Consider the following 13,602-nt stretch of genomic DNA (forward strand, 5'->3'; position numbering starts at 1 on the left):
GAAGCTCAGTAAAAGGAGGTGACCAGGTGCCGGCTGCTGCCTCACTCCCACTCCACTCCCAGGAGGGCTCTGCCCGTAAGCGCCCACCTCCATTCGGCACAGGACACCCAGCTGCTCACTTTCGCTCCCTTTCACCAGGAACAGCCATCCACCCACTTTACGGAAAGGTCAGAGGCTCAGGAGCAGCAGTTATGTGATCTGCCCAAGGCCCCTGCTGCCATGGGGCGGGCCTCGGTTGGTCTGGGAGCCCGGCCCATGGCCGCCTTGCACGGCGCGGGGGTCGGGGGCCTGATGCCATTGTACACAGGGTCTCTGTGACCCCCAACCCACTCCATGGCTGGGGTAAGAGAGGTGACCCAACACTCCCACCGCATGGCCTCCTCCAATGCCCAGATCTGTCTCATGATGGCTTACCCCGATGACCTCCTGTGGTCCCTGGAGACCAGAGCCACCACACCAAGGGGAGCAAAGGCCTTCACACTGCTTCAGCCCAGCTCCGAGCTCATTCTCACAACAACCCTACCAGGGGCGCCATGGGACTGCACTGGGCTCAGAGAGGCTGGCTAGAACACATCTCAGTCGGGACTGTGGGCTCCGTGCCTGAAAGCAGAGTTGGCAGTCCTGGGCCGTGCCCACAGGAAATGTCACATGTATCCCTTCGCTGCATCCTCACAAGGCTGAGAGGCAGACACTGAGCTCACCCCCACTTTACAGGGGGAAAGACAAGCCTGCTCTGAGAGGGCAGGCCCAGGGGCTGGTCTTCCCCTAGAGTCACCTCCATACCTCAACCCGCTGGAGGCCACTTCCTTACCTGAAAAAGAAGGGTCTTGTTTCAAACAAAATTCAACAGTCATGAGCATACGCTGAAGAAGTGTTGTACAGAGGATTTTCAGAGAGAGGCATTTCTCTGGCCTTGGAGTCCAGAAGAGGGGTTTCTGGTCAGGCATGCACAGGACTCAGTACCAGCCCCACTCGCTGGGGGTCCATTCCCCAGGGCTCACAGCTCCCTCAGGGAGGCCTCCAGGCATATGCCATCCCCTCATCCTATCCAACTTCAACACTCAGCATCAGCACCCCCTCCGCCATGAAGTCTGCCAAGATTCCTCGGAGACAGCAACCTTGCAAGTGGTCCCAACAGCCTGGCAGTCATCAGGCTATGCTGAGAAGGTCTGTTACAGACCACCTTCCTGCATGGTGGGGGCTCCTGGTGGGTAGGGCTGGGTCTGGCTCAGAACCAAGATTCAGGCCCCCCGAGTTCCTAGACCAAAGTCCCAGTATCCCAGCAGCCAAGGTCAGCTAAGCTCTGGGAAGGGGAAGGAGTTTAGCTGGGATGAGGGCACTCTTCCCTGAGCCCTCAACCTTGGTGACTGGGAAAAGGGATCAAAGACAACCCAAGCATCGGTCATCACAGCAGCTGTCTGCTCAAGGTCAGATCCCAAGAGCAGCACCCCAGTGCACACCCAGAATCTGAGAAATGCCCCTGCTCTGGCTTTGTCCAGTTATGGGGAGCTCCCTCCATGTCTCCCAAGGCCAGAAGGCTCACTGTACCCTCCATGACTGCACCCCCCACCACTGCCCCATTCCTTTGAGACATCCCTGAGTCCTAGACACAACTGTTTCTCTAGACCCTCAACAGACCCCAAGGACAAGCCCTGTGTCCCCTCCCCAACTGAGGCCACCTGCTCAGGCCTTTACCTCCATAGCACAGAAGCCTCCTACTTCCTGGGAAGGGGATGGTGCCATGGTTCCCAGGTCACAGATGGGAGTACCAAGGCCACAGGACAGGGAGACCTGCCCTGGACGCCTCTGCTCCAAAGAGCTGTGTCAGCCAGGGCTTGGAGGGCGGTGCGGGAGGGCCTCCCCACCAGCCTTCTCCATCTGGACCACAGCAGCACCATCCTGCCAGATGGGCCCCTCTCCCCAGCATTGTGTTACCTCCACCCCTCTGCCATCCCCTCACAGCCTAAAGAGAAGCGAGTCACTGTGCTTCGACCTGGTGCTGAAGCTCTCCGTGAAACGCCCCCTTCTTTACCTCCCCTCACACCAAACCCTGATGAGTGACCTAGACTCTCCTCCCCAGCTGGTCTCTGACCAGCCATGAACTCCTTCCCTCTGGGGGCCCTTTGCCCATACTGTTCCCTGAAGCCCTACCACCTCTCCCTGCACCTCTCTGCCTAACGAATTCTTCCTCAGTTGTCGAAGCCCAGCCCAAATGCTGCCCCCACCAACATGCTGCCCTGGGCTCCCTGGCAGACAAGAGCTCACATCCAGGCCATACGGCTGAGCCCCACGCCACACCGCTCTCCCACCGGTCTCCTTACTGGATCCTCAGGACAACCCACTAGGACTGAGGTGCTGCTCCCAAGAAGGGCTGGGTGGCTTACCTGAGATCGCATGGGTGGCGAGCAGCCAAGTGAGATCTGAACCCCGTTCAGCAGAGTCTAAGGCCTGCTCCATCCATGCCTCCGTCAACTTCCCATCAGCCCACAGGCAGCTGAGCAGCCAAAGGCCACGGCCAGCTGACCTGCTCACCATGACCCACTCACTCCAGGTCCAGAAGGAAAAGCCAGGGGGGCTGGTGAGGGTGGGACAGCCCCTGCCCAGGAAACGTGGGCACAGCATGGGCACGGGTGGAGCCGCCACTGGAGATACAGGCAGGCCCCAACAGCAGCTCATTGTGAGGGCCAGGGAGCAGGAACAAGAGGACATTGTCCCAGCTCCCCAGCCACAGCCTTATCTGATAGCCTTCCAGCCAACCCACGAGCTGTTTTTCAACTCCAGCCTTTTTTCTCTTCAAAGGTTACTAACACAGAAGTTTAGCAAATTCCCCATTATTTCAAGGAGGGAGGAGACCCAAAAACAAAACTTGCGATAATTAAGAAGCCCTATCTGACATGGGGAGGATGTTCCCAGCTATGGGCGGGGTGAGTTGAGGGGTTCTATAGCCTGGAAAATGAGAGGTTCAAAATCTCCTTCGAAGTCTTAAAGGGGCAGAGGGAGCTGCCCTGCATGTCCCCAGAGGGCGGAGCCGGGATCAGGAAAGGCCAATCACAACTCAGGCACAGCTGTCCCCATATAGGCCAGGCTGGTTTGGTTTTAGAGGAGTGAGCACCCTGTCTGTGGGAGTGTGCAAGCAGGAGCTGGAGCCCCTCTAGGTACCCTGCCGGAGGATGGCTGGGTAACAGGCTGTGCACGCAGGCAGGCGGTGGAGTAAGCCCTGGGAGCAAAGGCAGGCATTCCCTCCCCACCCACAGCTGGGAACAGGGCGGAGGGCACAGTGCCCAGCTATAGGGGCAAAGCTAGTCCCCATCCTTAAAAACCACTCAACAGTGACCATTTGTATGTAAGTCATTTAACTCTCCAGGCCTTAGTTTCCACATCCATATATGGGGAGAATGACCTACCTCCCTTACAGGGCTGTTACAAAGATCAAGTGAGATAGTAAGAAGAGTGCCAGATACCACTGTAGGAGCAGGGGCGCCGCTGTGAGCAAGGCCAATGCAGGAACTACGTATTTGAAGGCTGTTGTTTCCATAGTGGGTGATGAGATAAGGACTTCCCAGGCCATCTTCTGTTCCTTTCCTCTGACCACTCTAGTCTCTCACTTCCTCCAGGCCTCAGTTTTCCCCATCTATAAAATGAAGACAAACTACATCTACCCAAATGCTCTGGGATGCCTCAAAAAAAGGCCCTTAATTTCCTGAATGAAAGGAAGGGGTGGTCAGTAGAATCCTCGAGGGGGCCATTTTAGCCCCTCTGCCCATGACTCCCGAGCACAGCATCCCCTGAACCAACCTCCCACTCATGCTTGTGTGGTCCACTGCCACTGCCCACGGCCACAACCAGGCCTGGGAGGGGTAGAAATCCCAGACAAGGTTGGTCTCAATGGAGCAGGTGCCGACCTGAGGGCTGGCATGACCTGAGCACTCTGGAGTCAGGTCAGAACATGCCAAGCTCACTTCTGCCTGTCAGAGCCAGGCGGTCCACACAGCTGTGCTGGAAACCTCTGCCTTCCGGAACTGGAGCAGTTAGCGTGAGGGCGCCAACGTCCTGGGAATCGAGGGGCAGGACACAAACAGGGCAGCGCCCCACCCAGAACATCCAGCAGAGCCATCTCTCCCCAGGCCCAGCCTTGCCCTGCCGGCCTGGGAACCCGCTGCCGAGAAGGCCAGTGCTCACTCCTGGCCCAGCTGCGGTCCCAGGGGAGGGGAAAAGAATGCAGCTGCCTAGTGGCTCCCATGGCCCAGGGGAGACAGAGCCTGTCCTTAAAAGGCAGGGAGGCTGCCTGCTCTGCCTGGGAAGGCTTCCTGGGATGACAGGGCCTAGAGGCATGGTCCCTCTCGGCCCGGGGTTCTTTAAGTCCAAGGCAAGGGGGCATGTCCTAGCAGTCACTGGAACCAGTGTGACCCCATCTCCATACACAAACTGAGCCCTGGGCTGGGTGGTGCCAGGGTCTCTAGCCTTCACCCTACCCCTGGGAGTCTGGGCTTCCCCTCCACACTGCAAGGCCGAGCTGGCAAAGGAGGGCCCACGCCCTGGCAACCATAACAGGAGAACGGGATGGCTTGTCCATGGTATGGCTAGAGTGCAGCCCAAGGCCTGGCTCCTAGGAAGTGCCCCATATGCTGACTGAATGATCGACACTGTGGCCGCCTGGACTTAATAGCCACTTACTAAGTACCTACTGTGTGCCCAGCTGTGTGAAAGGTATTCCTACCAAGGTGCACACATCAAAGCACGGCCTTCTCCCAATGGCCCCTCACAAAAGGCAGCATCACCCTACCAGAAAGGGGGAGCACGAACTCAAATAGATCCGGAGAGCCCCACCTCATGGGGCAATGTCTCCCCTACATAGCCAGTTAATCCAAAGGATTTTATGAAGGAAGCTTTAAGACACCAGAGGAAACAGGCTGGGAGAACGGAGTGGCTTGGCTGGGTCACACAGTCCAGAAGTGAGAGTTGAGAACCTAACAGCCTCATCACCCTCTGCCGGCCAGTCCCGGTACTCAGCTCACACTGGGCCAGGCCTGGAGGCCCTCAGTGAGAGGGAGATGAGAAACCTGGCCAGGAGGGCTCCTGTCCTGGGCAGCCCTTAACCTGCCTGTGACGCGGGTCTCCCCCTTTCCCTCGGACGCACAGGCCTGCTGCAGAGCAGCCCTGAACAAGCTCCCTCCTCTCTCTAGGATACAGCGCCTCACCTGAGGGGCGACTTCCAAGAGCGCCACAGAAGCCCCAGCACGTCAACGACCCAAGAACATAACGGACCAGGTATGAAATATCACAATGCCTCCCACCGCCGCCGCCACCTACAGTGCCTTCGGAGTGACATCTCATTGCTGCCTGTTGGTGACCTGGGCCACGGAGCTTGGGCCGAGACCAGGGATGTGAGGAGTGCTGGTTTTGGTCCCCTCAGCATCCTGACCAGCCCCCATCCCCACGCTTTCCAGTGTGATTCCGCAGCCTAATGGAATTTTCAAAAAACATTCGGGAACACATTTACCTCCCCACCTCTTATTTCTTTTTGGGGGTGGGGGGGGGGCAAGGGGCACACAGAGTGAGAAGAAACAAAAAAAACTTTCCGTCTAATCCCCCAAGTCATCCTGCAGCCTGAATAATTTCGGGTTTTTAATCAATAGCTGTCAGACTTGTCAAATTACTTTGGGGACCGCAAAGCAGTTTTTAAACATTCATAAACCTCAGTAGAACAGCGAAGTGCCCTGAATTTTAAAAGAAAAGAATCTGAGGAACACTCATTGAATCGGATGAGGGCCGGGCAAATCCAAAGTGAGCTGAGGGCCAAGTGCCCCTCCTGCTTCTGAGTGGGGACAGCTCTCTGGCCCCCTCCCTGGTCCCCAGGAGAAATGGCCAAGAGCCTGCCCAGGGCACTCAGAAAGATTAAGGAGGGTGACACCCCCAAACCTGAAGCCCCTCTCAACCTTCCCCAGTAAAGCCACCCACTCCCAGCCCCAGGAGCACTGCCCCCAGCCTCATTGTACTGCAACCCTGACACTACAAGTCCCCCGGGACCCAGACGGCACCCCACTGCACACATGCTGGTCCTCTGCCGAATGCCCTTCCCACCTTCTCCACTTGGATAACTCTCGAGAATGGTTCAAGACCCTGACCGAGGTGTTCCCTCCCTGCAAGCTCAGTCTGTGCCCCTCACCTTCTCATATATATGAATGCACCTGTCCATCCCCTTGGTCCCACAGATCACACCACTAAGTTGGGACTGGTTTCTGACTTGTTCCCCAGCAACCCTGCTACCCACCCCCCCTGCCAGGGCAGCAACCATAAATACGTCCAACAGCTGCCTCAGGCCCTGGGGACTCATGACCCAAGGGGGAGGGATGATGAAATTTAAAAAAAAAAAAAAAGAAAAAGAAAAAGAACTGAAAACCAAGGCCTTCCATTCCCCAAGGAAGCCACTTCCCCCTCTGGCTTATCTAATTCCTCCCAGCTCTCCACCTTCAGGAAGCCCTCCTAGGCTCAACTGGCCCGTCCAAGAAATGTGAGGGTGGGGGGCGGAGGCAGCACCTCTCCCCTCCTAATATCCGAGGGCTATGCCATATGGCCACCTGTTCTGTGCAGGTTCACGTTAGGGTGACAAAGCGATGTGTCCTTCCCCATCCCTGGGCACCAAGATTCCTGCCTTAACCGAGGACCAGCCACTTGTCAACACAGTCCCAGCTCCTGGCATCATGCTGGTTGATGACTGGTCAATGTGGAGAGGTCTCCTTCTTTAAAAACAAACACACATGAAAATAAAGCTCTGGGACTTTGATCACATTAACCCATATGTCTCCGTTTCTCTCATCTGTAAAATGGGGATGACACCACCTCTGACACACAGTGAGCCCTGCCATCAGCCCTGGTTCTGCCTTTGCCCAGACACTCTGCCCCTTTCTGCCCCAGCAGCACTTTTCTGGATGTCCCCGGCTTCTCCCTGGGCACACAGGTATTTCTAAGATGCCTCTCATTCTGCCCAACACGTAGGGCCTGCCCGGCCCTCCCTGTAACACGTGGGCTCTTGAAGAGCCTCTCTGCCATCTGACCCCAGAGAACCTTAGCCACTCCACCTACCACCCCCAACAGCAGGATTGAGAGTACTGCCATTTTAAGTAGGCGCCTCAAGCCCCCATTTGAAGAGAGATGGACAGACACATCTGGGAACAAACACAGGCACCCTAGGTTCCAGCCCCAGGGCTCACCTCTAGCCCTGCTGTCTTTTTAATTCCAGCCACTATTTGGGATAGAGGGGCTCTGTGGTCTTAGGGAGACAAGAGTCGAAGATGGTACTAGGCACTGGGCCAAGAGAGCAGAGATCTCAAGTTGGCCTCTCCTAAACCTCGGCTGCTTCACCTGACAAACGGGCTGCCCTTACCTCCCGCCAGAGCCTACTAGAGGTTCCTTATGTTTATGAACCTCATTATGTCTCCCCAACTCCTGGTTTGAGTTAATCCAGTGCCCCAGAAAGAACTACTAAGAACCTCCAATATGCCAACACTGAGCCTGGGGGCCTTGGGACCAGGCCTCCCTATTTCTCCCCAAGCCTAGCATCTGGGTGTCTCAGTGGGACATCAGAGCTCTGTTTCCCAGACTGTAACTAGCGAGAGACAGCCTGGATCATTCAACAGCAGCAAAAAGCAGGAGAGGGTGGCCACCAGTGAGCCACAGGTTTCCAGGCCACCAACAAAGGCAGGAATTCAAGATGTCAAAGAAAAGTGGGGTGTAGCTGCTGAATTTCTCCTGCTCCCAGCAACCATGTAGCAGAGCATCTACAGCTCCACAGTGCCTGCCTCACCCATGACACCTCGCACCTGGGAGGTGCAGGAGGCAGGCAATGGGTCCACTAAATGTGGGCTTCTGACGCTCATAAAACCCAGCCACCTGACTACAGTTAAGGAAACTGAGCCTTGAGACCTCAAGGGGCTTCCCAAGGCCAGAGAGTGTGCCCGACTCCGAGAGCTCACCATCTCCCCCCCATCCCCACACTGGCCAACTCTAGCATAAGCTAGTCCAATCTGTCATTTGCCACCCAGCCCACGGGATTCCAACCAATAACGCCATACACTTTAGTATCCAAGGTGTGTCCCCACCCACCAGCATAGGCTGCCCACCAAAGCTTGGAAAGCTCCCAGCAGCTAAGTCCACTTTATCCATGAATCCTGGCTCGAAGACCCCCGTCTCCATGACCTGTGCCCCAGGAAAACTGACAACTCCCTCCAAGGCTTGACCCATGCACCCCACCCCCTGAGGCACTGGGAAGTGGAGGCAAGAAGAGGTCTAGCAGCTTGCCCAAGGTCCCTGTTCCCAGGTACCAGGGCAGGGCTGGAGGCCTGGCATTTGGGCTCCAGCTCCAACCTATTGTCACTGCTTGTCAAAGCCTCAGGCTTTCCCCAAAACTACAGAAATCATTTGGTCACATGCACCAACTATAAAAGAACTTAAAGAAATTCTGGGGGGCCAGAACTATACCCTGAGCCCTGCCTCCGTCACCTCCGGTGTGACCCTGGGTAGATCGTTTCCCCTGTCTGGAAAATGGTGAGAAGGACACCTTGCTGGTAGGGTCAGATCCACCACTAGCCCCCGGAAACGGCAACGAGGGTGGCTGGGACCAAGGCTGGAGCAAGCCTGGCACAGTGCTTGGAGCTTCATGGCACTGGCTCATTTATTCTTCCCAAGCGCTCCACCAGACAATGTGCTAACAAGCCCAGTTCCTGCCTTCTCTGGAGACAGAGTTACTTCCCCAGGAAAGACTGCCACATCACAGTGACCCGGCTCCTAACACGGTTTCAGATACGTACGCTGGAGCAGAACACACTCCAGGCCCGGAGCAGCCTTCCTGGTCTTCCACTGCCCCCAGCCTGCAGACTCACGGATCAGGGGACAGACACGGGTTGGGGGGAGGGGGGCGGAATATAAAAGAGCCCTGCTGGAGTGTTGGGGAGCTAGGGTGGAGATGACATGGCCCCCAAATCCCAGCGCAGCCCCACCCAGTCCAGCCCAGGGTTGGGCGACTCAGAGCAAAGGCCAAGATCCTCAGTTCAGAAAACTTTTCGGCCATTCCTAGTATTTCCCGGTTCTCAAAGGGGTAGGCCATCAAGGCTTGGCTGTGGAAAGGAGCACTGGACACCAAACTTCCTCTTTTTAAAAACTAAAACCAGCAGCAACACTTCTCAGTTTTTCGCTTTTTGGCGGGACTAATCTGTTTCCACATTCTGGGCAGGCAGTAGATGTCTGCAGAGACACCATCTCTGGAGAACAACGGAGTCCCTCCCAAGACTGAGTACCTGTGACAACCCCTCTCTACCAGCCTGCTCCCATCCAACTCATGTGGGTCTCCCTGGGCCCAGGAGGTTGGTCAGGGGCCCTGGGGCTGGCCCACATTCCAGCCTCTGCTCAGGCAGATCAGAACAATCAGGCCACTCACCATCCCTCAGCACGGACACCAGGATCCCCAGGCCACCAGGATCACCAGGCTGGGGAAACCGAGGGGCCAGGCCAGCCACCGGTCTGCCCGCCGTCCTCCACTGGGCCCAGCCAGTCCAACCGCTCCGGTCCTAGACATACCACTCCAGCCCTGTCCGCTGGGACTAATCACTGCTAGTTAAACAAAGGCTAAGTTCCAACTCTCTGTAATGTGCTTTTAAAGGGCCAGAGTCCTACTCGGGGCTGCCGGGGACTTAAAGGCACAGATCCCTTTTTCAGTACAGGAGACAAGACAGCAAAACCCCAAAAAAACTCCCCCAAAGTCATGATCAGAATGGAGGGCTTGGGCTTTTCAGGAAGATCTAGACAAAATGCCTAATACTAAAAATCCAAATTTCACCTCAAGAACCTCCAAAACCCCAAAACGCAGTTCTATCTGCAGAACGAAGAGCAGGAACCGCAGCCACGTTTCGGCACTCACTATGTGCCAGACACAGCGCCTAGCACTTCCTAGCATTGCCCAAGACTGCTCACAACCCTCCACGGACACGAACCTGAGACCCCCATCTCACAGCTGAGGAAGCCACAGCAAAGCTGGGGAGCCCAGCCCAAGCCAGGCTTCTGGCTCCCACTGGCTCCCTCCAGAGGTCTGCCTTCCCCACCCTGCCCCTCAGACCCTACCTGTTCCATACCCACCAGCACCTTTCCTTCATGGGAAAAATGTAGAGGGTAGATGGGGACTCACTTGTTGCAGGTGCCCAACCACTGGGCTTTCAGTAGGGGCCTCAAAACCCTGTGAGATCCCTTCTACTGTTTCCCCCTTCTTACAGATGAAAACACTGGAAATCATGCCCGGACACAACATAGCAGGAGACAGACAAACGCTAGGTAAGGGTGAGATATAGGAAAAGGGGAGAGGAGGTGAAGGAGGGACAAGACGCAGGTCTGCAGCCCTGCAGGAGGGGAGTACTTGACACTCAGGCCCTCATCCCCTTCTGGAAAGCTGTATGGCCAGAGGAAAGAAAAGGTGAGGCGAGTCCTTCCAAGTCCAGGGCTCAGGCAAGCTGGCTGAGGCCCTTCCACTGTTCACGAGAATGGAGGACGCAGGGCTGCAGGGCTGGGGGCTCCCCTGAGGTCCGCAGGCTCCAAGGGTGGGCAGGCCTGCCTAGCTGCTAGAACAGGAGTGGGCAGGGGTGAGGAAAGAAGAGACTTGATGGCCTGGACCTCGGTACCTGGTCTAACAAGCCATCCAAGAGAGGTGGACTGTTTCCTGGCATCTGGAATGGCTGGGCACACTGGAGGTGCTGTCTGGCCATCCTCCATGAGAACAGCCAAGGCCAGGCAGTGTCCTCAGGCCTAACTCTGCGAGGGCCAGGTCCTTCAAGGACTGACCATTCTGCTTCTGATTCGAGGGAGGTCAGCAATCAACTAAGTCTGAGCAGGGCAGGGTGCTGATTAAGAACTGACTGAGTTCAAATCTGGGCTGTGTCACTTGCAACCTAGGTGTTCTTGGACAAGCCACCTTTCTGTAAAATGGGCAATAACAGTACTTAAGCTCACAACAGGGTTGCTAAGAGGAGCTGATGAGTTACAAAACAAGGCCTGGCTCAGCGTGAGCACTTAATAAAGAGCGGCCAGATGAGCTAGGTTGAAGGAGGCTGCCCCCATGATATGCTGCGAGACACAAAGTGGGAAACCAGCTTCCTGGGTAGTGACCCTGAACAAGTCACTTCTTTCTCGGGTCGTCAGATTCCTCCCATAAAGAGGGGGGATCCAATTGGAACCCTAAGTGACTACCACGCAAAACCACTCTGTAGCTCTTCCCAGGTGCCTGCCCTCCCCCAGAAGCATCCAGGCCAGAAAGCCATGGAGATGGGAGAGGGGGAGAGCTGGGCTGTGGCCCAAATCCTTAAAAACCTGATAACAGCCTGCCTCTGCCCCGCCCCACCCCCAGGCTAATGGGGGTCAGGTGGGTAGGAGGAGGGAAGCAAGAGTGCAAAGCCCCCTGGCCTACGGGGAGGGAGGGCAAGGCCTCACTGTTACCCCTCCAGGGGCAGCCTGGCCCCACCCCTGCTCAGGTGTCTCACACGGGATGTTGTGCAGCTGAGCTGGCTTTCGTGTGGGGAGTTCTGCAACAGCCACACAAGCCGCCCCATACCTGCTACACGAACAGCCTCCCAGAAGCTCGGGGCCCCCAAGGCTTGAACAGGCTCAAGGCCTGCCTCATTCTATCTTCCTGGAGCCTACAGCCACTGGTGTGTGCGCTAAGGGAAGGGAGGGTGTGGAGAACCAGAGGAAACAGGTGGTCAGGAGGAATGCCCTATAGCCCTGGCAGAGCAAACGGCCACTGCTCCTAAGGGATGGTGGGAGACCGGGCTCCCTACACCCCACCATCACCTCCTCACCCCCAGGGTGAGTCAGTAAGGGTGGCCTCACTGGCGGGTCTGCAGGCCTCTTATGCGGTTCTAGTGGTGTTACTTAGCAACTGTAACCTCTGGGCAAGACCTTTCACTTTCCTGGACCTCAGTTTCTTCAGGTATAAAATGAGGAAATACTCTCCCCCATGCAGATAACAGATGTGAACACACTGGCTAACCAGCTGCAGAGGAAGCATTGAACCAAACAACCTGGGAGACCAAAGACGCATATATCTGAGTGTCATTCATTCAACAGATACTGAGAACCCACCTGAGGACCATTAGAACTTAGGTTGTCCCCAGCCCTACGCCGTCCACTCCCCAAGCCAAATAACTCTAAACACCCCGCACAGCCAGGCAAGTCTTGGGGGAGGTCAAGGTTCTGGCCACCAAAATACCCTGAAAGAGACCTCAAACTTCTCTGGACACCACACACACAAAGGAGCCTTCCAGAGAAAGCTATCAGTGTAAACGAAGCCTAGCCATACTCTGGGAAAGGTGGAAAGATCGTCCAAGTAAACCCAGCTCCACAATGCTCTTCTCTAGGGATCTTGGGCCCAGAGAGAGATGAAGTAGGGAGATGGGGAAGAACAGGGTCAGATGGTCCCGCAAACCAGAAGAAGTGAGCCACTACAGGGCAGTTAGCGAGCTCTGCTGAGAAAGGGAGAAAGAAGAGCCCAGGGACCTGTTCAAGAGCATGTCAGGCGGCTCCTCCAGCCCTCTGCATCGCCTCCAAGGATTCTGCTTAGAGGATATGGATGGGTACACAGGGCTGAGACCAATGGGCAAGCCACTGGTAAACCCAACGAAGAGGATCTGAACCCTCACCTGATGCTCCTCTGTTTCCCGGATTGGCTGGTTCTTCCTGCCCTTCCCTGACACCACTGCCTCCTCCTCTTCTATCCAACACACCTGTCTTGACCCCAGTGGTTCTCTCCATGGTTCCCAAGGGCCTTCATGGGGCCAAGGCCAACCACCGTTTCCATCCTCCCTTTACTGACAGAGGGCAGCCCACACCCTCCCCAAAACCCAGGCCACCAGACCCTCTGGTGTTCCTCCTCCGTCCCTGCCACCACCCGATGGTCTCCCATCTCCTTTCCTGCTACCTCATCCCCGGCCCCGGGCCGGGGGTGGGGGAGTTGCTCAGGCTCTGACTTGGGGGCACTCCCCTTCAGCAGAACACCTTGCTTTGGTGACTTCATCTGTCCCTTTGCTTTCATCCCCTCTAGCGTGTTCAAGGCCCCTCCGAGTTCCTACTCCCAGCCCTCCCCTCCTCTGAGCTCCGGACTCTCACGTGACATGCTGGGCTGACATCTTCTTCTGGAGGCCTCATAGAACTTCAAGCCCAAAATGTCCAAAGTGAAGACTCAGGAGCCAGGAACACTCCCCCCTTTCCCTGGCCTTCAGAATCCAATCCATCAGTAAATCCTACTGCTACCACCTCTAAAGTTTCCCTTGCCCACCCCAGCTAGCAGCCTCACCTCTGCCCCTACCAGGGAGGCAGAGGCAAATTGTATTATTTAATGCTGTGGTGAGAAACTCTTCCAGTACTCCCTACAGCACTCTGAATAAATCCACACTCCTCCCCAAGTGGAAGAGGTAGTCAGGTGCCTACCTTCTGACCTCATCCACCAAACCCAACCCCCTCCACCTGCAGCCTCTGCTTTCCCGCCTTGGGGACTTTGTACTTGCTGTTCCCTCAGGGGGAGTTCTCCTTCCACCTGGTCCAGAAAGGCCTCAGGGAAAGGCCCGC

The 13,602-nt window shown here is 56.2% G+C and overlaps 1 protein-coding gene across 12 annotated transcripts in view; it reads right to left on the minus strand.

Annotated features, from left to right (window-relative positions):
- The window catches only part of DAB2IP (DAB2 interacting protein), a 191,437-nt gene that overhangs the window by 35,701 nt on the left and 142,134 nt on the right, over positions 1–13,602 (minus strand). Inside the window, exons 1-2 of one of the 12 annotated variants that reach the window (XM_045791030.2) lie at positions 9,434–10,090; positions 3,462–3,631 (exon numbers count right to left, since the gene is read on the minus strand). The exons of 9 other annotated variants lie outside the window; for them this stretch is intronic. In XM_045791030.2, coding sequence (XP_045646986.2) covers positions 3,462–3,568 — 107 coding nt within the window. In that variant the 5' untranslated portion in view covers positions 3,569–3,631; positions 9,434–10,090. Of the gene's footprint in view, positions 1–3,461; positions 3,632–9,433; positions 10,091–13,602 lie in introns of those variants that run through there. 2 more of the 12 variants (XM_087869399.1, XM_045791031.2) reach the window with 2 other exon arrangements.

Source organism: Ursus americanus, chromosome 18 (assembly GCF_024610735.1).
Source record: "Ursus americanus isolate L20-20 chromosome 18, mUrsAme1.1.p, whole genome shotgun sequence".
Lineage (NCBI taxonomy): Eukaryota > Metazoa > Chordata > Mammalia > Carnivora > Ursidae > Ursus > Ursus americanus.